Source organism: Pteropus vampyrus, unplaced genomic scaffold (genome assembly GCF_000151845.1).
Source record: "Pteropus vampyrus isolate Shadow unplaced genomic scaffold, Pvam_2.0 Scaffold463, whole genome shotgun sequence".
NCBI lineage: Eukaryota > Metazoa > Chordata > Mammalia > Chiroptera > Pteropodidae > Pteropus > Pteropus vampyrus.
Window position 1 is genome coordinate 593,150 of NW_011889244.1, and position 24,445 is coordinate 617,594.

Sequence of the window (24,445 nt, forward strand, 5' to 3'; positions counted from 1 at the left end):
AGGCCACAATGCAAAACAGCTTCCTGAAGAGAATTGCCATGACAGACACCTCTGTGGAAACAGATTAAACAGCACTCAGGATATAAATATCTTCTGGGTGTCCTTCAATACCACCGTCTTAGAGGCGAGGCCTCTGATGGTAGTCGGTACGACAGCCAAGATGAGAATGTTAAAAAAGCAATTCTAAAAGTGATTTGATTTTTAAATGGAATTTAAATTTTCTTCTTTAATCTTTACACTTTCTCTATATTATTTTGAAATAAACTTTACTTATTTAATGAGGTGGGGAATGTCACTTTGTAAAGGAAGGAGAGAGGAAGAGATAAATATTTTAACATATATGTGCAGAGTGAGGTGAAGATACTAGTGTAAATATTGATTTTTAACTCAAAATCGTCATTATATTACAACCTACATTCTCCTGACTATAGTCAAAGGACTCATTATATTTTGTAGATATTTATATACTATTTTTATATATTTGATTTTGATCATGTGTGTTATTTTCTGAATTATATTTGGTTAAAACCAAAAATTCAGACTTTAGCAGGTACTGTCATTTATATATAGCCAAACTTAAATTATTCAAGCACTGGTTATCTGAACTGAGGGCTGCCTTGGCTGTTTTTGTCCTTCTGATTCTTGATAGCTGCTCATCAGACATTTTTCTGTTGACCAGTACCTGCCAGAAGTGTCCCGAGCATGGAGGGAGATAAGGGCTGGAGACCCGGGGTCCCCACGACAGGCTCAGGTCATATTTCTGATGGACCAATGACTCAAGCAAAGCTTGAGGATTCCAAATATGGTTTCATATGGGACATGTGACATTACTATGCTTGCATGTTCTATATTATTTATGTAAAGGAACTATTTCCCTCACTGACAGCTTTAATATCAGGCACACTAAGAATGTAGAAGAGAAGATACGGATAGGATATCCACTTCTTCACCCTCTCTAGTCACAAGAACCAACACCAATATAATTACACATTTCCCAGGCCAAAATCATGTAATACAATCTAAGAAGCTTCAAGAGTAAAGGCAGAACATACAAGTCACAAAATACCAAGAGTTTATTTTGACAAGCTAATTGTGTGTGTTGAACAGGAAAGCAAAATGAAAGTCGAGTACATTTGAGTTATTTAAATTCAAGTCATTTTCTAAATAACCTGTGCCTTCTTCCATGCTGGTACCTTTATTTGAACTGACTCTCCTTTCCCTACTCCCTCGCCTCTAAATTCTCTCCATCCTTTTCAGGTAGATCTCTGCACAGCGGCCTGTGCTCATTCACTGCCCACCTACACTCAATCAGCTACTACCTCAGATGTTTCATGTCACCTGAGCTCAAGTGCCCGTGGTGTGAAGCCAGGGCCACTGTCTTCTAACTTCTATATGTTCCCAGATAACATCACCCAACAATATATTAGGCACACGGTAAGCATAAATGTATAAGCTCATGCAAAACCTCGAGACTCAGGAGCACAAGACTTAGGTTTCAGAAGAAGGACAACCAGAAGGCGCCAGGCCAGCCTTCCATTCTGGTGTCTGAGTGAAGTAAAGACAGAATCCGGTGAACAGCTGTGTAAAGGGCCAAGCTGGTCTCCTAAAGCGAAAGAGACTGACAGGAAGCTCCCATCCCCACTGAGCCACTGTCAGGCACCCAGAAGGTCCAAAAGGCGTAAACGCTGGGTTTTCCTGCCACTTTGCCTCTTAATTTATAGGCAGATCATTGTAGGGACACGTTCCATGACGGGCAACAGTTCCCGCAATATCCCTGGCAGTCCCACTCAGCAGGGTGCACAGCTAACCATCACAGCTAACCATGTCTAAGTGAGGCCCCATGGTCTCCCCAGTATTTCTCTCAGAGTACAGGCAGAGCAGTAGGAGGCGGGGTTCCTACAATCTGTGCATCATCTCTCATCAGGATGGTATTCTGACTCTCACATAAGCATCTCTCTGCCTTTTCACCTCAGCCAACCTATTCCCCCACTCCCACAGCTCACACACTCCCTATGTGCAAACTGTTACCCAAGCGGATAATCCTGATTTTAAACACTTAACAAAAAGAATGGGGGAAAGTACAAACAAAATTTACTAATATCCCTAAGGTGTATTTCAAAGAAAACAAAAGAAGCTAATTATTATGTTTAGTGTTTTTTTTTTTAAGTTTCCTCTTACTAAGTAGGACAAAAAATAAATAAAAAATAAAAAGGAAAGTGAAGCACTGTCTTCATTAACACTATGTTTGATGCATTTACACAAAGTATTTGGCCTCTGTAATTCTCCTCAATAGCTGGGAGCAAAATTCAACTGGGGTAAATCTCAAGTTATACTGAAAGGTTTCTGTTTTAGTCTTATGAGAAGTTAAAAGTACTGCTGAATCCCACAGCATTCAGGTTTGTTAAAATACAGAAAAATGTCACCCCATAGAAAACCTCAGACATGAAACACCAAGGTTTGAATTAGGGTGCTGACATTTAATGTTTAAGAAGGAAGTGTGGGAGAGGAGCTGAGAGAAGGGACGGAGGAAGGCATGCTCTCATCCGTCAGCTTGAGAAAGAACCAGTTCTCTGCTCCCCTCACCCTTGCCCAGCAGAACTCACACTGGAGAGAGGCCAGGAAATATCCTCCGCAGGCAGGAACCGATGTGAGCCAGCACCTCGCTCACATCCTCGGGCGAGGCCATCCTCATGGACATGCTGGACTTCTCAGTTTCCACAACCATCTGCAAGAGCCGGGAGGGACACTGCTGAATAACGACTCCAATTCCTTGACTTTTTTATTTTAAATTACATAAACTATAAACTCACACTGATATGCAGTAATACAATTCCAGTTTTTTAAGAAGCACTTCCTTAAAATAACACCCGTGGTTTAAGACTCAATGGAGTATTTAGGTAGAGGGTGGACAGGTTGTCAGAAACAAAAACTAAAACCAGTATTGTGAAGGGCCAAACTTCAGATTCGAACAGAGCCCCCATATGTAATGAAAACTGAATTTCCACATTTGCACATGACTTTTCCTCTACCAAGACTTTGTCATGAAATGCTGTCATACAAAGCCCTACTATCCAGTGTAATTAAGAAACCTCCTTTAGTGAATGCCTGAGGGCAACCTGATAGGTACTGTTTTATTTTTCAAACATGTTTTAAAAACAAGAAACCTTATAAGGTATTTAAATGAAATGTTAAAACCTTTTGCCTGAGGAAAAAAAAGAAAAATCAAATGCTTATAAAACTTTCAACTTTTCTAAGAAAAGGAGATACTTAGAAAGGATTAGATAAAAGAAAGAAGGTAATAAATGTTTAGTGCTAGGTAGAGTCATTCCTGTAATTAACCACTAGAGCTGTCCAAAACTTATACCAAAATTGTTCTGATTAAAGTCATATAGCCAGTCTTATAAATAAGTATAAATCAACCTTAAAAAAGGGCAGGTCGGAAAAGGACCAATAGGTTGATTATGGACACATTACAAATAAAAAGAATCGACTTCAGTCACTTAAAAAAAGATATCATTGTCTTAGATATCAAAAATAGTCACATAAAATGCAATCCCTTTGGATTATCACTGCCTCAAAATATCCTCACACATTTACTTCCTGTTATTAGTTAATTTGTAAGAAAATCTGCCGGGGGACCATACTTAAGATTCAACTAACCAACTGGATTAACAAAGCAGTTTTTAGATTTGCTTTAGGTTGTCTTAAAATTAGTCAAATAAGAAATAATAATCTGTTCTTCAAAGTGTGTATGTTAAAAGGAAAAGTAACGTAATCTGAGATCAAAGAAAAAGACTTAAATGATTTGAGTCCTGAAAATTCTACTTTTCCATAAATACCCTTAGAGAAGTCTGTTAATAAGTATTTAATGCATACCACCTCTTGGCTCCCTGTATAAAAAACATTTTTAATCCTAATTTGCAGCATGTTCGTCAAGAAACTGAAAGCATAGAGGTGTTTACTTAACTGGAGGTGTTCACTGATCAACCCCAGGCTACCTCAATGAGGATTCTTAAGTGAAACCAAAGCCACTTTGTGCAGTTAGCTCAGATGTTTCATATGCACCTATCTGTGCATGTTTTACAAATCAGATACTTTGGGAGGCAGCCATTGTGTCTGCATTCTCGCCCTGTCCCCAACCTTCCAACCTCTGGTAATTAATTATATTGTTCACTACTGAGTACTCCTACTTTCTCCACATGTAGTACATCTACTCAGTTCACAGTTAGGGTGTGAGTAATTAGTGATTGGGTTATTCTAATTCCACTTAATCTTAACACCTAATCATCCTTAATTGTACAGGATTGAATAGAGTGACAGGGAAGAAAAATAGGTGACAGGTGGGAAAGAAATGAGTCTTCAAATTCAACCTTACATGAAAGCAGTCGCACAGCCCGGCATAATATGTCACCACCTTTGTGTAAAGATTGCAACAAAGATGATGGCAGTGAGACTAACACAAGAAATCATTTCGTTAGGAAGAACTCGCTCTCAAATCTCTCTCTCTTTCCCTGCTATTTCAGCTGGGAAAAAACAATGAAACGCTTTTTGCTTAGACATTGAGAAGGACGTAATCCATGACCTCCAATGCACATTTAAAATAATAATTAGAAATATAAACCATTGTATCTCATTTAAGATTTAAATTTCCAACCCTACCCCACCTCCTTTTATAAGGTAGGATAACTTAACTAAATTTTAAGAGGGGCATTTTTTACTGAACCCCAGCTAATAGATCTGTGAAGCATTTTTCCTCTAACAGAAGAAATAGCCATGAGTAATTTGTGAAAATCATTCTATGACAAAGCAAACAATTAACCTTATAATTTAAAAAATCGCAGGTGTTTCAACTGTACAAGAAACAGTCCAAAAGTTCTTTAACTATAAAATTTTATAACTGCTGGCCTAGATTTATTGACCATGAAGGCAACAGAACCTGAACTCCAGAAAGGGTTATGATAATCAAACTTGGAGTATAATAAGACAAAGGTCTCCCAACATTTCACTAACTCAATAACACATCCACTCTCATTCATACAACAAAATGTGTATGTCTCAGGCAATTATTTGAATGTACAAACTATAATTAAATAATGATAAAACTAACAATGACAAAAAGTTAATAAATCCCAGAAAACATTAGAAAAGCATGTACTAATCAAGGCTAGATCATGAGTGCCACAGGCAGACACTATCAGCTTTATGGTACTACATAAAAGATAATAATAATTATGGATATCAAAGGTCTGAGGTTACATGGGTTTTAATTCTCGACCTTTGAAACAACAAGATCAAATGATGTACTTGATAAAAATACAAATGCCTACCCTAGATATACGGAATCCTGTCACGTGTGTATGTGTGCATGCGTGTGTGTTGTGTGTGGGAGGGGGATAATGTGATGGAGAGGGAAGGGTACTGTTGAAGGTATCAGTATTTTTTAAAAACTCCAGTCAATTCCAAAACATCAAATTTTAAATACAATTAAGTGACTGGGATTGCCAATATCTAAACTGCTAGCCCCTCTGCCAAAGAAATACTACTGTTTCACTATAATTTCATCTCCAAGGTCCACACCATGGGACCAAGTTTAACTGAAGTCATATCACAGAGCTATTCTTTTGGTACTTACAGTGACAGAACAGCTCCATGGAATTGAGGGTGACTGCTTTACACCCAGAAGGGACAGGACTATAAAGAGGTATAAGACCAGTTCTTGCAACCACACAGGAAAATTAGTCTTGATGTATCAACATCCTTTCTCATAATTAAATACCCAAATCATAACACATTTTTAATATAACCTTGGTATTAACATTTCAATAGTGTCCTTCTGCTTGCATCTCGATTCCCAAATCATAAACAAACTTCTGATTTAAGAACATCAAGAAATCCCTTGTTATGTCATTACTCATGAATGATGTTACCCTACTTACGAGCCAATATGTTTATCCAAATGGGCAAACATATGGAGCTATAATTTTTCTTCCAAACTCCAGTTTCTGATGATAAACACATAGGACAAAACATTCCTCTAAAACGAACTATGGAAAAGTTCCAAGAATTTGTATGTAATCTCGATCAACATAAAGTGACAATTTTGACAATTTCTTTAAGGAATGTTACCAAAACAAACTACACACACACGTACATTTTCTTTATAGTTCTGAAAACTAAAACAAAAAGTAGAATAAAGATCAGAGTAAGAAGAATCGATGGACTCAACAGAGGAAATCGAAACTAAAAAGCAAATTCTTTGAGATCAATAAAACTGATAAACCTCTAACCAGACTGATGCAAAAAAAAACAAAAACAAATTATCAATATCAGAAATGATAACCTACAGATATTTGAAGAACACATGGATACTATAAACAACTTTGTATCAATAAATTTCACAACAGAGATGAAATGGACAAATTTCTTAAAAGACACAAACTACCAAAACTCACTCAAGAAGAAACATATGATGTGTCTATATATTTTTTTCAAATAAAATTTGTAATTAAAAACCTTCCCAAAGGGAAAACTCCAGGCCCAAATGCCTTCACTAGTAAATTCGACCAAACATTTAAAGAATTAATACCAACTCTATATAACAATACATCATGATCAAAGGGAGTTAATCCCAGAATGAAAGGTTGGTTTAATTTGCAAATCAATCAGTATAAGTCACCATGTTAACAAACTAAAAAGAAAACACAATAATCTCAACAGATAGAGAAAACACATTTGAAAAAATCCAACACTAATTCCTGATAAAAACTCTCAGCAGACTAGGAATAGAAGAGAACCTCCTAAACTAGATAAAAGGCAACTATGAAAAATCTACAGCTACCATCAATAACACTTAATGGAAAAAGAACGAATGCTTTCCCTGAGGATTAGGAATAAAACAAGGATGTCTGTTCTCACCATTTCTATTCAGCATTTTACTGGAGGCGTTAGCCAGTGCAATTGTCAGGGGCTGAGGTGATGTTACCCTACTGACAAGTCATAAATTAGCCTGTTGCTGTTTTATGAATTCCGGAAGGAGCTAGGAGACTCCGGGGTCAGAGACAAAGCACTTTGTTATTCATGGTACAGCAAAAGGCACCATGTTTGCATAGATATCTCCCTAACCCCCAAAATCCCACAGGGTGACATGGAGGGCTTAGACAGATGCCCACACACGCAGTGGGCTCCTTACAGGAAAGGAACCCTAGAGCTTGGGGGATCACTTGTCTTCACAGTAGGCAAGCTGACTCTTTGTTCAGAGAGAAACATTCATCATCCCCCAAGGCTGCTCATCACGCATATAACCCTAAGAGGAAGCCTCTGTAAAAGAGTCACAGCATGAATTCAAACCCAGTAAGACCTGTGGGAGCCACGAGGAATTTCTCCCAGCAGCAATACAGCAAGAAAAAGAAATAAACAGTATCAATATTCAAAAAGAAAGAAGTAATACTGTCTTTACTTACAAAAGACAGTCATCTGTGTATAAAATGATATGATGTGTTGGAAAAAAAAAAAAAAAGCTACCAGAATTAATAGGTGAGTATAGAAAGATAACAAGATGCAAGAGCAATATGCGAAAATCAATTATATTTCTATATACCAGTAAGAAACAATAGGAAATTGAAATTTTAAAATAATATCATTTATAATAGTATCAAAAAAAACATGAGATACTTAGGAATAAATCTGACAAAAGATGTATAAGACCAATACACTGAAAGCTACAATAAAATACAACTAAAAAAAATTGGGTCAGAGACTCCATATTGTCAAGATGTCAATTCTCCCCAAACTGATTCATAGAGTCAACATAATCCAAATCTAAAATTCATAAGGAATTGTAAAAGACCTAGAATTACTCAAACAACTTTGAAAAAGAAGAACAAAGTTGAAGGACTAATGTCTGATTTCAAGTCTTAACTATGAAGCTACAGTAATCAAGACAGTGTGATAGTGTCATAAAAATAGACAAATACTAAAGGTACAGGATTCAGCGTCCAGAAGTAGACTGACATTTACATGAACTGATCTTCAACAATAGTGAAAGCCAGTTCTGTGAGGAAACAATATTCTTTTATACAAACAGCACTAGAACACATAGATATACTATACATATGCAAAAAAAGAAAAAAAGGAAAAAAAGAACAGTGATCCACATATTGCTTGCTTTATATACAAAAATTACTTCAAAATGGATCCATCATAGAAATAAATGTGTAACCTAGAGTTATAAAACTTCCAGAAAAATTCTTGGCCTTGTGTTAAGCAAAGACTTAGTTAATCTGACACCAAAAAAGCACAATCTATAAAAGAAAATTTTGATAAATTGGACTTTATCAAAATTATAACTTCTGCTCTTCTTGAAAGGCACTGTAAAGAAAATGAAAGGACAAGCTGCAGACTGAGAGAAAGTATTTATAAATCATATATCTGATAAAGGACATGTATTCAGAATATATATAGCAACTCTTAAAACTATAAGAAAACAACTCAATTTAAAAAAGTGACAAAGGATAGATTTGAACTGACACTTGACTATAGAAGATATCTGATGGCGAATAAGAAAATAACAAGACGTTCAATATCTTTAGTCATTAGGGAAACACAAATTAAAACCACAATGAGAAAGCACTGCATGCTTATTAGAATGGCTAAGAAGTTAAACAGACTGACTATGCCGGTGTTGGGGAGGGTGTGGAGGAACTGGAACTCTCACACACTGTTGGTGGTAATATAAAATGACACAACCACTTGGGAAAACACTGTGGCAAATTCTTAAAAAGTTAAATGTATACCAACTTTACGATTAAGCCATTCCATTCCTAGATATCTACCCATAGGAAATGAAAGTCTACATCCAATCAAAGACTTGTACATAGCTGTTCATAGCAGCCTTACTTGTCATATCCAAAAAGCTGGAAACAGCCCAAATGTCCATCAACAGGTGAATGGATTGCAAATTGTGAAATAGACATACAATGGAACACAACTCGGCAATAAAAAGGAATGAACTATTGAGACATGCAACAAAATAAATCAATCGAAATATTTATACTGACTGAAAGAAGGCAGATAAAGAAGACTATATACTGTATGATTCCATTCATATAAAATTTTAGAAAATGCAGACTAATCTGTATCAGCAGAGAGTAGGTGTGTGCCCCTGAGGAGGAGGGCAGGGGCGAGTGATGACAGGTATACAAGAAAACTCTGGGGTGCTGGATACATTAAATACTTTGATCGTGGTAATGGTTTCATGAGAATACATATGTTGAACTCATCAAATGTACACTTCAGTTTACTGCATGTTACTTATAGCTCAATACAACTGCTTTTAAAAGTCTACATTTTATTAATATCAAAAAATTAATTTATTCCTATATTCCCAAAAAGACCTTATATTGTACTGTATGACAGCTATGAAATTTTAGAGCTAAAACTTGTACAAAATCTCTGAGGAACAGCATTTTCACTCTTATATCACCCACTAGCGAAGAGCTAATTAGTTCTTTTCAACCTGCGTTGTGGAGAATGTTTTCCGTATCAGAACCAATGCCCGACTCCTATCCACTCAGCCTCGTCAGGCTCTCATCCAGAAATTTCCATTTTCTCTAATTTTACTTTTTAAATTATCTCAAGAAACTTTCAACAGTGAAACCAAACAGAAGATGTTTCACAGTTTCAGAAAATCAAGAGAGGTGATGACCTTGCAGTTTTGACAATCAGGTTTCTGTTGTTCACACTCACCTGAGCTGGCTTGCTGCAAGTGACACCGTGAATCTCCAAGTAGCTGAAGGTTAACTCGAGCTGCAATTGAGGAAGAGAAATAAAGATCTGTAATGAAGGTTTTAAAATACAATTCAAGGTAAAAACACTACAGTTAGAAATGCTACCAACTTCTAAAGGTACGCTGGTTCAGTATCTCCATTCATTCAATAAGAGAGGACCTTGATTGATCATATTTCAGAAAAAAGTATTATTCACATCCCTGATGGGTTGAAAGGAAGGTACATATTTGACTTTTTAAATTTAATCCAGGAACAAACCCAATGAAGTTTTATACTTTTACTCTGGTAGTTATTCAGAGAAATGAATGTATGAAGTGAGCCACCTAAAATATACTTTTTTCTTTTATTTCAAAATTTTGCTTCAGAAAATCACATAAATGAAGTCAATGTTGGTTTTCCTTTCTTTCTAAATACTTATTTACCTCTTTGGATTGCACTCTGACTCATTTCTTCTATGATCATTCATAAAAATTCATATTTTGAATGGATTTAGAGAGATAATATTTATGAATTTTAAACACAGTTAAAGTCTTCTTTCTTTCTGCATGTAGATAAATGATTAATTTTCTTTTTATTTCAATAAAAAGTGCCCTTTCCTCTCTTCTCATGTAATCGGCATTTCTTTTTCTTCAAAACATCTCTCGACTTGCACTCTCTGTCTGTTTTTCCTGGACAATAGCCACTAATCTTTCTCCTGGTTTTGCAGTCTTTTGTTCTACTACGGCAAACAGTCCCAGGGAACAGGACTGGAGACAATGGAGGACTGAGTTGGATCAGTTTGTTTTGCCCTCTCGCCTTAAAGCTAGAACTGTAAAGAGAAAAGAACCCACGCATCCAGAAACAAATCCGCAAGACCCTTGGTTCTGCTCACTGGGGTAGTGAGTAAATCAGAACACAGACCTCCTGAATCTCCAGTTACATATCTTGAAGTATAGTGATGAGGACTGGATATAAAGAGATGATTCATTCTTTCACTACTCACTTTGTCAACCAGCAGACATGTATGGAAGGCCTACTATGTGCCAGCGTTGGAAATGGACAGAAGAATAAAACACTTGTCTTCCGAGAGGTAAATGCAGCATTGGAGGCTCATTTTAAACATTTAATTACAGTAGAAATCTTCTTACCTATTATCAAGTCAATACTTGGTTGGGTTTTGAAAAGTCATTTAAAGCAGGGAATTATTTTCTAAAAAGTTATATATCTACCTTCATTTATTTCAACTTAGAATGTATAAATACATTTTCATATGCTAGCCTTTGGTTTAATGCCAAAGCTTCGTCTTTGAGTTAAGCCTACCAGCTGGCCTTCTAGTGGCATTTCCTCTATGAGCCACACTGTAATACAACTTGGAGTAAGAACTTGAAGACACTTGCCAAGCAGTATAAAAGCAGACATTTCTATATTATGTTTCCCATCCCTTCAGCCTTTAACAGTTTAACAGCCTTAACAATACAGTAATTTTTTAAGTAATTCACATTGTCAACATTCAATCTTTCATAGACATAGCCTCCTTTAGAAACCATATTTCATTGGTATGTGAAATATCTTTAATAAATATATTGTTTTTCTAATTTTAAAACATTTTTCAAATAAAGTTGAGATTCAATATTACATTAGTTTCAAGTGTATAGCATAGTGGTTAGACAGTTATATAACTTGCAAAGTAATCCTTCCAATATGTCTAGTACACCTGGACACTACACATAGTTATTACAATATTATTGACTATATCCCCTATGCTGTACTTCACATCCCTGTGACTATTCTGAAACTGCTAATCTGTACTTCTTAATCCCTTCATCTTTTTTCACCTAGCCTCCTAACCCCTCTCTCATCTGACAACCATTAGTTTGTTCTCTGTATCTATGAGTTTTCTTGTTTTGTTTGTTCATTTATTTCATTCTTTAGATTCCATAATAAAGGTAAAATTATATGGTATTTGTCTTTCGCTGTATGATTTTTTCACTGAGCATAATACCTTCTAGGTCTATCCATTTTTTTTTTCACAAATGGTAAGATTTCATTCTTTATTACTCCACCGTATATATGCATCACCTCTTCTTTACCCAATCATCTATCAACAAGAATTTAGGTTGCTTCCATATTTGAAGTATTATAAATAATGCTGCAGTGAACATAAGGATGTATATATCTTTTCAAATTACTGTTTTAGATTGCTTTGGATAAATATCCGGAAGTAGAATTACTGGGTTATGTGGTTGTTATATAATATTTTGAGGAAACTCCATACTATTTTCCATAATGGCTGCACAAATTTACAATCCTACCAACAGTACATGAGGGTTCCCTCTTCTCCACATCCCTGCCAACGCTTGTTGTTTGTTGATTCACTGATGTGACAGGTATGAGATGATATTGTATTGTGATTTTAATTTGCATTTCCCTGACAGTGATTTGAATAACTTTTCATGTATCTTTTGGTCATCTGTATGTTCTCGTCAAAGAAATGTCTATCTATACAGGTCCTCTGCTCATTTTTAAATTGAGTTGTTTGCTTTTTTGGTGTTAAGTTGTATGTGTTCTTTATATGTTTTGGATATTAACCCCTGTTGGAGGTATCACTTCTGAATATCTTCTCCCATTCAGTAGGTTGTCTTTTCATTTTGTTGTTGGTTTCCTTTGCTGTGCAAAAACTTTTTGGTTTGATTGTAGTCCTGTTTATTTTTCTCGTGTTTCCCTTGCTCAAGGAGATATATCCAAAAAAAAAAAAAAATTGCTAAGCGACGTCAAAGAGTTTACTGCCTATGTTTTCTGCTAGTCTGCTAGTTTTATGGTTTTGGATCTTACATTTAAGTCTTTAATCCATCTTTAGTTTATTCCTGCATTTATTCCAGTGCATTTATTTAGTTTACTCCTGCATTTATTCGGGTCTTACATTTAAGTCTTTAATCCATCTTTAGTTTATTCCTGTGGTGTAAGAAGGTGGTTTAGTTGCATTTTTTTTTTTGTATATATCTGTCCAGTTTTCCCAAAACCATTTATTATGAAAAGACTGTTTTTATCTCATTGCAAATTCTTACCTCCTTTGTCACAGATTAACTGACTATATAAGATTACTGTAGCCTTAAAGTATAGATATCAAGAAGTGTGACTCTCAGTCTGTGTATCTTTTGATTTGAAGTGTGTCTCTTATAGGCAGCATATGTATGGGTCTTATCTTTTTAATCGGAGTATGTAATCCATTTAAAGTAATTATTGATAGGTATGTAGTTATTGCCATTTTACTATTCATATGTTCAACCTTTTTTCTTCTTCTTCTTAAAAAAAGTCCCTTTAATATTTCTTATAATATTGGTTTGGTGGTGATAAACTGTTAGCTTTTTCTTGTTTGGGAAGCTTTTTTTTTCCTCCCAGCTTTACTGAAATATAATAGACAATTAGTTGCTTGCATTTACACTGAACAATTTGTTTTTTTCAATTATAGTTGGCATACAATAATATATTACTTTCAGTTGTACAGCAGCATAGTGACTAGAGATCTATATCTCAAAGTAATCACCCCACTAAATCTAGTGCCCCTTATCCCCCTTACATATTATTACATTGTTAACTATTTTCCTTATGCTACCCTTTATATCTCCATGTCTATTTTGGAACTATCCATTTGTACTTATTAATCCCTTTGCCCTTTTCACCATCCCCCCAACTCCCTACCATCTAGGAGCCCTCAAACTATTCTTTGTATCTATGACTTTGTTTCTGTTGCTGTTGTTTATTTTGTTCCTCAGATTCCACATGTACATGAAATCAAGCAACATTTGTCTTTATCTGACTTATTTCATTTAGTGCAATACCCTCTAGGTCCATCAAGGCAATGTATTTTTCCATCCCTTTCCTTTTAGTCTGTGTGAGTCTCTTGTAGATAGCCTATGTAAGGGTCTTGCTTTCTTATCCATTCAGCCACCCTGTCTTTTAGTTGGAACACTTAATTCTTTTCCATTCGAGGTACTCGTTGATAGGTATGGAGTTATTACCATTCTTTATTCCTGTTTTTGATACATGGTTCTTTCTTCTTAAAGAAGTCCCTCCAACATTTCCTGTATTACTGGCTTAATGATGATAAAATCCTTTAGCTTATTTTTGTCTGGGAAGCTCTTTGCCTGTCCTTCGACTCTGAATGATAGCTTTGCTGGATAAAGTATTCTTGGTTGTAGATCCTGGGTTTTCATCACATCGAATATTTTGTGCCAAGCCCTTCTGTCCTGCATAGTTTCTCTTGAGAAATCAGCTGCCAGTCTTATGGGTGCTCCCTTAGAGGTAAATAACTGCTTTTCTCTAACTGCTTTTAAGATTCTTTCTATTTAAACTTTGGCATTTTAATTATAATGTGCCTCTTTGGGTTCATCTTTTTTGGAACTCTTTTTTAGCTTCCTGGAGTGGTATGTCTATTTTCTTCATCAGGTTAGAGAAGTTTTCCATCATTATTTCTTCAAATAGCTATTCAACATCTTGCTTTCCTTCAGGTACTCCTATAACAGGATATTTTTACACTGGATTGTGTCCCCTAGTATCCTTAATTATTATAGTCTTGGCTTCTTTTTTCTGGCCATTCTGATTGAGTGTTCTTGTCTTCCTAGTCCTCTATATCGGTGGTTCAAACCTCTTCTTTATCCACTCTGTTGATTCCCTCTAATATCCTCTTCATCTCAGACAATGTGTTCTTCATTTCTGACTGGTTCTCTTTTATAATTTCCATTCCCATTTTTATGGGGTTTTTTTAGCTCTTTGTTAAAGTTCTCACTGAATTCATCTCTACACTTCCCCTAAGTTCATTGAGCATCTTTATAACCAGTGTTTTGAACTCTGCATCTGTTAGATTGCTTGACTCCATTATTTCTGGATCTCTGTTCTGCTCTGTTCTGTTCTCTCACATGGTTTCTGCTTGTCTTCCCATTTTGGCTGCCTTTCTGTTTCTATGTACCAAGCAAAGCTCTTAAGTCTCCCAGTCTTACTAGTGTGGCTTTGTGTCGTAGGTGTCCAGTGGCACAGTCCTGACAGGGGTTCACTTGCAAGCCAAGTTTAGCCCCAGCCTGTGCCCTCTGAGACCACCTGTTAGGATTCAGCAAGCAATCCACAGATGCTGTGCTTATAGTTGCCTCACCAGAAACCGAAGTCAGCTGCCATCAGTGTGAGTCTTGGCGTTGCTCAGTAAGGAGCACTGGACTCACCACAGATACTACTGGAGGTGGCTTGGGAGGGGCCACAAGTTGGGGGAGGTGGAGTTTCAGGGAATCCTCTGGGTAGAGCGACCTCTGTTACCCAGTCTGATGTGTCTCAGCTATGGCAGAGCTGTGTCCGCACACTGGGATGGGGGAGGGCTTACCAGAAGAACAATGGATACCTCCAACACTTCTGCCCAGGAGAAAGCCTCACCTCCAGCCCTCATGCGAACAATTTAGTGTCCCGCTGTAAGTCCCTGGTACACCCCAAGTAGCCAATCTGGTGCTGGTGCTCAGTGAGGAAGTTACTCACAACAAAAGTCTGCTCACAGATGCGGCCCCTGTAAGAGGCTTCTGTCACTGCCACTGCTGCAGCCTCTGTCCCACTCAGTCACTAGGGACCAGGCAGCCTCGCATCTTTGTCCCCTCTTACCTTCTACCATTGCAAGGTGATTTCTTATTTCTCTCTGTGTAGTGCTTCTGTTCATCTAGATCCCAGGCAACTCTTCTTGCTGTTTGCTCCATGTTTCCATCACAAATTTGATTTGGTCACAAGAGGAATAAACAAACCTCTATCATCTATGCCATTTCTTCCCCCTATCTATGGCTTGGAAACTCTTTATCTCTCCTTCAATTCTAAATGAGCACCTTGCTGGGTACAGAAATCTTGGTTGTAGATTTTTACTTTTCATCACTTTGAATATTTCATGCCAATCCCTTCTGGCATGCAGTTTTTTTTATTGAGAAATCAGCTGAGACTTATCAGCTCCCTGTCTTATCAGCTCCCTTGTAGGTAACTAACTGCTTTTCTCTTGGCTGCTTTTAAGAATCTTTTTCTTTAGCCTTTGGCATTTTAATTATGATGTGTCTTGGTGTGGGCCTCTTTGAGTTCATCTTGTTTGGGGCTTTCTGAGCTTCCTGGGCTTGTCTGTCTATTTCTTTCAATAGATTAGAGAAGTTTTCAATTATTATTTCCTCAAATAGGTTTTCAATTCCTTGCTCTCTTCTCCTTCTGGTACCCTATGATGCGAATGTGGGTATGCTTGATGTTGTCCCAGAGGTTCCTTAAACTACCCTAATTTTTTAAAATTGTTTTCTTTTTCTGTTCCAATCGGGTGTTTTACATTACCTCTTCTTCCAAATTGCTGACTTGCTCCTCTGCTTCATCTAATCTGCTGTTGCTTTCATCTATTGTATTCTTCATTTCAGTTATTGTATTCATTTCTGAATGGTTCTTCTTTATGGTTTATATCTCTTCGTGTAAGTTCTCACAGAGTTTATCTATTCTACCCCTAAGTTTATTGAGCATTCTTATAACCAGTTTTGAACTCTGTATCTGGTAGATTGCTTGTCTCCATTTAATTCTTCTTCTGGACTTTTGTTTTGTTCTTTCATTTGGGACATGTTTGTCTCCTCATTTTGGCTGCCTCCTTGCGTTTGTTTCTATGTCTTAGGTAGATCTGCTACATCAAGCGGTCTTGGCCTGGTGGCTTTATGTAGAAAGTGTCCTGTTGGGCCCAGTGGTGCAGTCTCCCTGGCCACCTGAAGCAGGTACTCCAGGGAAATCTTTTGTGTGGTTGTGTGTGCTCTCCTGTTGTAGGTGAGCCTTAATTGCTATAGGCATGTCAGTGGGTGGGACTGATCCTCAGGCTGACTGGTTGTGAGGACTGGCTGTGATGACATCGTATAAGCTGTTGTTCGGGGGCTGACCCCACAGAGGGTGGTTCGCTCTGGCAGGAATCTGGTGCCTGCCAAGTCCACCCTTTCGATGTGTCATTTGTGGACGCAACAGGGTGGTGCTCTGGCTGGCCACTGGGTGTGCTAGTTTGGGGGCCTCTTGGGAGGGGCTCTAGTGCAGGCCCAGGTCAGCTGCTACCTGTGCCTGGCCAAAAGCCACCTGGTAGAAGCTATAAAGTGATCTGCAGTTCATAGTGGCATGTGTTTGGCTTGAATTAGCCTAAGATAGGCTAAGCTGCAAATGGAGGCTGGATGCAAGAAATGCTGGACTTAGGCCACTTAGTAATAGGTATGGGGCACTGAGGCAAAATGCTGCTTATTTGGGGTTTGTGGACCTTTGAGAAATTTTAGTAAAGTCTACAGTGTGGGCTGAGGACCACTGATTGAGTGCAGTAGCTGCTGAAGGAGGTTCAGGGTCAATTCTGGAGTTGAGTAGGGTGGGGTCATAGGGAATTACCAGGGCAGGGAAAATGGTGTTAGCCAGTTTAATGGAGACTGAGACTTGTTGCCCACCTGTGCCTGCCAGCTGAGTGCAAGGGAATGGGGGGATGGGGTTCAACAAAGGAAAAATGGCTCCTACCGGCATTTCTACCTGCGCCTGCCAGGTGAGTGCAAGAAGGCTCAACAGGTACACTCTCACAATCCAGCAGCTATGAAAATGCAGCTCGTGTCATCAGCACCATCAGGGATGGCATGGAAAGCTCTGGTCGATGTGGATCAGTGACACTAGCTGGAGGTCAGCTAAGATGCTTCCACTGGACCCGAGGTCTGTCACTGGGAGAAGCAAAGTGCCAGGGAGCCAGGGAAGCATTGTGATGTTTCAGCTGGGCCTGGAAGAATGACTTCAAGCTTAGCAAGCAAAGATGGAGTAGAAAAGGAAAACCAGACAGAGGGAAAAAATTTGCAAAGATATAGCAGCATTTAAAGACCTCGGACAGGCACAAACTAGAAGTAGATCCTGCACTATACACTATCTGTGGGGTTGAGACTATGATTCCTCAGAGTCCCAGTTATTGTTAATGGTGAGGAAGCGAGGCTCTAAAACGGGCATCATAGCAAAGTTCAAATCATTTTCTCTAATCTCATTCATGGTTATTATTAATAGGCCTTTGCTCTCAAGTCCCCCCAAATGGCCCTCCCCGACTCCAACCCATCCCAAAGACAGTTTAAAGACTGTCACTGGGCAGGAGGAGGCACGAAGCTATTAGGAGACTGAGACATGTGCAGGCTGCTTGAAGACTGCAGGACATTTTTAGGACAGAACCACAGACAGTAGTGATTGATTAGACAGAAGCAGGAATTAGCCCAAACTACCAACAGCTTTTCCACCACTCTCTCACTTACCCCACCCCCACCCACCAGCAAGAGAGGCCCCACCCCACAGGCAACAGAGCAAATCGAAAAGTGATGACATGACTATTCTTCAGTGACTCCCACTACTCTACAAGCAACCGTCCCTCCTCAGCCAGCCCAGGTCCCGCCAACTTTTGAAACTATTTCCCTCCCACACAGCTTCCTCCACTACCCTGGGCACACATCCCGGCTCCCCGAATATCCTGCTCTTTCATCCTGCTAAACCTTCAACCAGTGGAAGACACCCTCATCTGGTTGACGGGGAGGATGACCCTTCAACCAGCTTCTCGACTGAACCTTCCCATCCTCACATCGCGAAGCAGAGCTGAGGCTTTCTGGGGTGGAGGCAAGGTACTATTTCCTCATTTGAGTGTGACTGTAGATATATGCTTTGTGATTAATCACCGAGACGAATATTTCTACTCTGGGCATCTGACTGTATAGGTGGCACATTTAAATAGAAAGACAAAAGAAAAAAAATGTTCAATCAGCCCCCAATGAAAAGAGAAGAAACCTATGTCATAATCAGGTGTACACAACTGTTCTGAATGTAATTATTTCCCTAGAAAATTAATGTCACTGACACTGGTTATGCTTCTTGGCTCAGGTATACTGTGGAACACGAAAGCCAGACTTCTCTGTGGGAGAAACTGCATGCAGACCACTTAGGAATAAAATCTGCCTTTCTTAGTATGCGATGCTGACATTATCAGAAATCAGAACCAACGTACAAACTACCCTAGCCAGGCAGATGTGAAACATTAAGACACATCACAGGGTGAAACTGGGCCTTCGCTCAGGGGCAACCAGGGAGAGGGCGGTCCAGGATCAGCCAGCAGAAGGGAGGAAGGAGACTTCCTAAGAGGAAATACACCTGCTGCTGCGTCATAATGTTTTTAATTAGGGTAAACTGCGGGTCTAGGAGTCTTCCTCTCAAGAGGCTGCTTGCCTATTTTCTTGAGCTCATAAAATTTCCTTCTGCAATTAATTTTTCACCAGTGAGATAATGGTTAATTCACTTCTTTCTGTCATTCCTTCAGGCATTTTAATATATAGATAATATAGCCCAACATCATTTACACAATAATTGATTTCATTTATAACACACTGTTAACATATAGACTCACTTTATATTATCAAATGGGGCTAGGACCAGCTGTCTCATTCCCCAGAGAAATTTTTTTAAAATTTAGCATTTGTATAATCAGAAAGGAATAAGACAGCTGGTACCCTAGCCTTTGACTAGCAAACAGTAGGTTGGTATCTTCCCAAAGTTCAGCAAAACTCCTGCAAATCTTTAGACTGCAAGTCCTAAGCAGTCCATTGCATTGCAGCACCATGTCATCTAGCACATAAACAGGTATTCACAAAACACTGGCTAATGTTGAATGTTGAACTTTAAAAAGCTAGGGGGACTAAGAAAATGAGCAAGTCATACAGCAACCCTAACATCATAGCACATGAGGTTGAAAAATCTCCCATTCCACACTCATCTTACTGGATCTGGCAGGGGAGACAGCTCAGCTCAGGAGAAAGGAGAAAAGAGTAGGACCTAGTGAGCCTACCTCTTCTTTCTCCTATTCATTACTCACAAATCCTGAGACAAGTCAACTTTGTATCCTTTGAGCTATCCTCTAATATATTGCTCACCTGAAAGGCTACTCTGTGAATTAAGTGAGATAAATACTTAAAATATACTTAGTAGATAACTAATTAAATGAAAGTAATAACAAGGAAGTGAAGCAGCCCCTGCTCTCATTCTTTAATGAGAATCACACATCTGTCACCTACTCGTGGAAGCATGATGCTGAGCAGGTTACTGTACCTCGGTTTTCTCATCTGTTAGGTGAGAGTAATAATAAAACCTACATTGTGGTTTTCATACATCTCTTTAAGGAAAAAAATCTTATTTATTAAAACAGCACGCAATAAATGTAGCTATCACCATCTTTTTAGGAAAAAAATCCCAAATTTTTGTTACCAGTCAGTGCATTACATATAAAATTGTTCCACACCCTTTTGTTACCATTAAAAAAGTTTTTAAAAAAAATCATTATGCCTAGTTCACAAGCTATCACTTCAGATTCTAATTTGTACCATATAATGAAGGACATTTTATATGTTAAACAGATCTTGTCAAGAACAAAGTGGCACCGTGTTATTTTCTAAGCACCAGCAGAGTGCATGGGGAACGGCTGAGGTGGCAATGCACTCCTTAGAGCTATGACGGTTCTTCCCCACCTGTTCAAGCCTTAGAAAAATCTGCCGTTACTGGACCGAAGAAAATAAGAACTCGATGTGAAAAAAGTATACACCATGCCCCAGTTGAGAGAGAAAAATGACTAGAACCCACAAGCCTCAGGACACAGAGCACACAGAATGCTTCACCTCCTTTCTTGGGACACCTTTCCATGAAGAGGGAACAAGGAGTAAAAATGAGCCTAAATCATAAGTCTATATATTTGAGGAGTGAGTGTGTGTGTGGTGGGGGTGGGCGGGGAGAGGAGAGAGGAGGGAGGGGAGAGGGAGTGTGTGCACATGTGTGGGAAGGAGGAATCTCATCAGTACTTACCTTGGTGGGGATTCGTGCTGTGAGAAGGAAGGCTCGGCATGATGTGAGCACCTGCAAGACAGAAGCAGCAGCGTAAATACCACAAAGTGAGCCTGATGGGCTCTGGTGTTACCATGGGATTTGAATGAGGGATGCTGGGCATAAGAAACAGGATTAGTCCCTACTGGTCTGCCTGTCTGTCTGTTGTCTCTGTCTCTCTACATGTCTCTATCTATCTGATTCTATGTGTGTATCTCCTAGTCTATCTGTGTCTCTTCTGGCCCTCTCCCCGACCCTTCCCTCAATCCCTTCTCTCTGCTGTCGCTGCCACCATCCCCACCGTGCCCTACGCCATCTCGTTCTTGTCCGTCCTCTGGCACTCCCTCTGCCTTCACTCTGCCCTCCATTTCCCAGCACTTTCTCTACGCTAATCACTTGAGACCTTATATGTCATTTATGCCTACTGCAAAATAGTAGACACCAATCACAGAAGAAATACCGCACTCTGGAATGGTATTTCATTTGCTGCAGAGAAACTTGAACAAAACATAAAATAAAAATGACACGACACCTTTGGACTTATACAGTAAGCATACTGGTAATTAAGTGATTACAAGGTCCCCTGCGTAATCTAACTAATAAGTCTTAAAAACTAATCTCAAAACAGGCACCCGAACAACTGGCATTCAGTGGCAATCACTAGCGCGGGCATGGGCTGGCCTCCTGCTCCCTTACAAGTGTGGCTTTGGAGAAGAACGCCTCCCACAAGCAGCGAGGCATCAAATGACCTACCCTCTCCTGAAAACTCACCACAGGGGACTTCTAAGGGCCACTGACTATTAAGTGGGTCAGCACATTTTTAAAAAGAGAGGGAAAAAACCCCAGAATGTTCATATGGATTCACCTTTTGAGTATAAAGTGCATTTTTTGACCATACGTAGATACGTGATATTGTAACAGTCATATCTGTTTTCACTCTGTGGCCTGTGTGCCAGCTCCCCTTCTGTAAAACTATTTTAAAGGCAGGGTAAGCTCACAGCGTTCTTCAGACATTGGACAGGAGCCAAAATAATTTGCTTGAAAAGAGAAATATCCATAAGGGAGCCCAGGCTTTCAAGGAAGAATTTTGTGGGAGCTAGTCCTCATTTCTGGTGGTCAGCTAGGGTCCCCAGAGGCACAGGGCTGTTCTTAGAATGTTTGGAAGGGGATGGGGTGGAATGGGTGAAATCCTCCGAAGTGGACCCAGACTTTTCCGTGACCGCACCCACGTGAGCACGACACGACAGCAGTATTTTGAAGTAAGAATGAAAAACTACAAATGCTACAGTTCCCAAAATTGTGTCTCTTTCTCTACCAACATAAACTGAGCTGACAGATGAAATGGGGCTACATTCATGCTGGGAATCCCAAAGAACTCTGTCTCCTAGCTTTCCTGTTTGGCTCCAAGACAGCCCTAGGATCACGGCCCTGGAGGTCTTATAGCACACTCAGAGCTTCTAGCAGGTGAGGGGAAAATCGCACAGGAAAAATCTCAATTCTTCCCATTTTTTTCAACACATTCCAGTTTTAGCACTGAGAATCCTGCATCCTGGAAAGCAGGGCTTTTGGTCACCCTATTTGCTTGTGTTTTATCAGGAAGACAGATTCAAATTCTGGCTCTACCACTTTCTAGCTGTTTAACCCCAACAGTTAGTTAGTTACCTTCTCTGTGCTTCAGTGTGCTCACCTGTGAAACAAGAAGACTATCCCTCTGCAGGACTAAGACTGTCATTTTAAATAAGATACAAATAAAGTAAAGCTGTAGCTGGGCTCCCAGAAGGTCTTTGCCAAAATACCAGCTCTTATGTCACAGTAACTGATGTGACAGCGTCTTAAATTTAGATTCCCGAAGTAAGATTAAGTAGTTAGACCTATTGGATTTTTAAATAATAGTTTGTCAACAAAACAAAACAAAACCCACAAAGATTCTGAGACATCTCCTAGGCTGAAAATTTCAGTTCAATATACATTTTTAACCTTGAAGGAGAAGAATGTTCTTGCAAAGTTAAAAATAATGGGGGGCATCAGAAGGTGTCTAAGTGTTCAGCCAAGGACCCTTAATCGCAAAGGACCAGTTATAACTCCCCTCCTCAGGGAGGGCCACTGTTCCACAAGGGTCTTAGCATGCAAACCACATTTTCAATCTCTGTAATGAATTTCCTCTCCCTTTCATTGAAATGCAAGCAGACAGCCTGGTTCCCTCTGAGGCTTCTTGGTTCAACTTTTAACTTTAAAATTTCACTTGGAAACATTTATAAAAAGCCTTTCTACTGCTAAGACTCAACTTAGCAGAGAAGTCTCAATTTTCTTACAGAGATGATACATAATGAAGTCAGCTATGGGACCTTCTCACTGTAGTCATTAAAAACTGAAATAATACCTGTTTCACCCTCTTAAATGACTCCATTGCCTAAAGCCTCTCGCTGCACAAGCAATCCACAAATTCATGCCCCCCTAAATCCACATTCCTTCTTTCAGATTACCAAGAATGCCTTTCCTTTAAAATTGAGCTCTATACAGCAAACATTGAAAAATGATCTTATATCCCCAAAATGCTCTCTAATGAACAAATAAACTAAATGACGAATGCTATTTTATACTTTTCCTCTCTTCCAAACTCCCAGTTTCCAAGTACTTCATGAACAAGACCTCATGAATCCAAGACATACATTTTGGGGAGGGAGGGACAGGTGCGAGGACCATTAACCACTATTGTGAGAGTGTGACTGACAGGTGCCAAGGGACTTATACAAAGTCACCTAGAGATCTGAAAATCAAAAGTGTCTCTTGGCTCTGAGCCTCAGAACATCCCACTGTACACAGCTATGATGACCATCACTCTCTCTGGCCAAAGCAGAGGACACTTCACCCAAAAGGAATACATGACAATGCATCATTTTAGTGCAATTTCTGGCCGCAAATTCCTTATAAAACTGGATCCCCATACTTCTCGAGCATCTGTATCTTTCTTACTGTCATTAATAGGTGTGCCCTGACAAAGCATATAGCGTAGCACAGGATCTGCAAAGAACTACAGCCTGTGGGCCAAATCTGGCCTCCCTACCACCACCTATTTTTATAAATAAAATTTTATTGGGACACAGCCATACCCATTGTTTAATGTATCATGTCTAGTTGTTTTCGCACTATAAGGCAGAGTTGAATAGATGCAGCAGAGATTTTTATGGCTCCAAAGCCTAAAATATTTACTATCTGTCCTTTACAGAAAAAGCTGTCAACCCCTGACCTAGTGGTTTAGAGGACAAACCATGGGGTCAGGTTGCCTGGGTTGCAATCCAAGCTTCACTACTTAGTATCTGTGTTACTTAAGGCAAACTCCTTATCGTTTTCTGGGGCTCAGTTTCCTATTCTGCAAAATGGAAGCAAGAATCATACCTACACCTCACAAAACCATGAGTTTAAATGAGTTAATATATGTAAAGTGCTTAGAAGCATGCTGGCACATGAAAGTGTACATAGTGTTTGTTATTATTATTTATACTTCAATATTATAAGAAAATAATAAATGTCCGTAATAATTTAAACTAAGAAGAGAGTCATCAGATTTAGCCTGAGTTTGGCCTCAAGCTCGTTGAAAACCTAACTCTAAACAAGTCACTATCTCTGAAGACCTAAATTTACCCCAACTTAAAATAAAAGGGCTGGAGCAAGTCTCTCAGTTGCCTTCCTGCACTCTGGGTCCATGACGCAGGCCACTGTGGGATCTCCCAGGACTCTGCTATGCTTTGGTCTGTGTGGTCTGCTGGGAATGGCCAGTCCCCAGTAAATATTTGCTA

At 39.0% G+C, this 24,445-nt stretch overlaps 1 protein-coding gene across 9 annotated transcripts in view; it reads right to left on the reverse strand.

Annotated features, from left to right (window-relative positions):
* The window catches only part of CARMIL1 (capping protein regulator and myosin 1 linker 1), a 268,640-nt gene that overhangs the window by 152,435 nt on the left and 91,760 nt on the right, over positions 1-24,445 (reverse strand). For all 9 annotated transcript variants that reach the window (XM_023524450.1, XM_023524453.1, XM_023524449.1 and 6 more), the window contains 3 exons: positions 20,631-20,681; positions 9,745-9,804; positions 2,604-2,725 (listed from right to left, as the gene is read on the reverse strand). In XM_023524450.1, the coding sequence (XP_023380218.1) occupies positions 2,604-2,725; positions 9,745-9,804; positions 20,631-20,681 (233 nt within the window). The remainder of the gene's footprint in view (positions 1-2,603; positions 2,726-9,744; positions 9,805-20,630; positions 20,682-24,445) is intronic.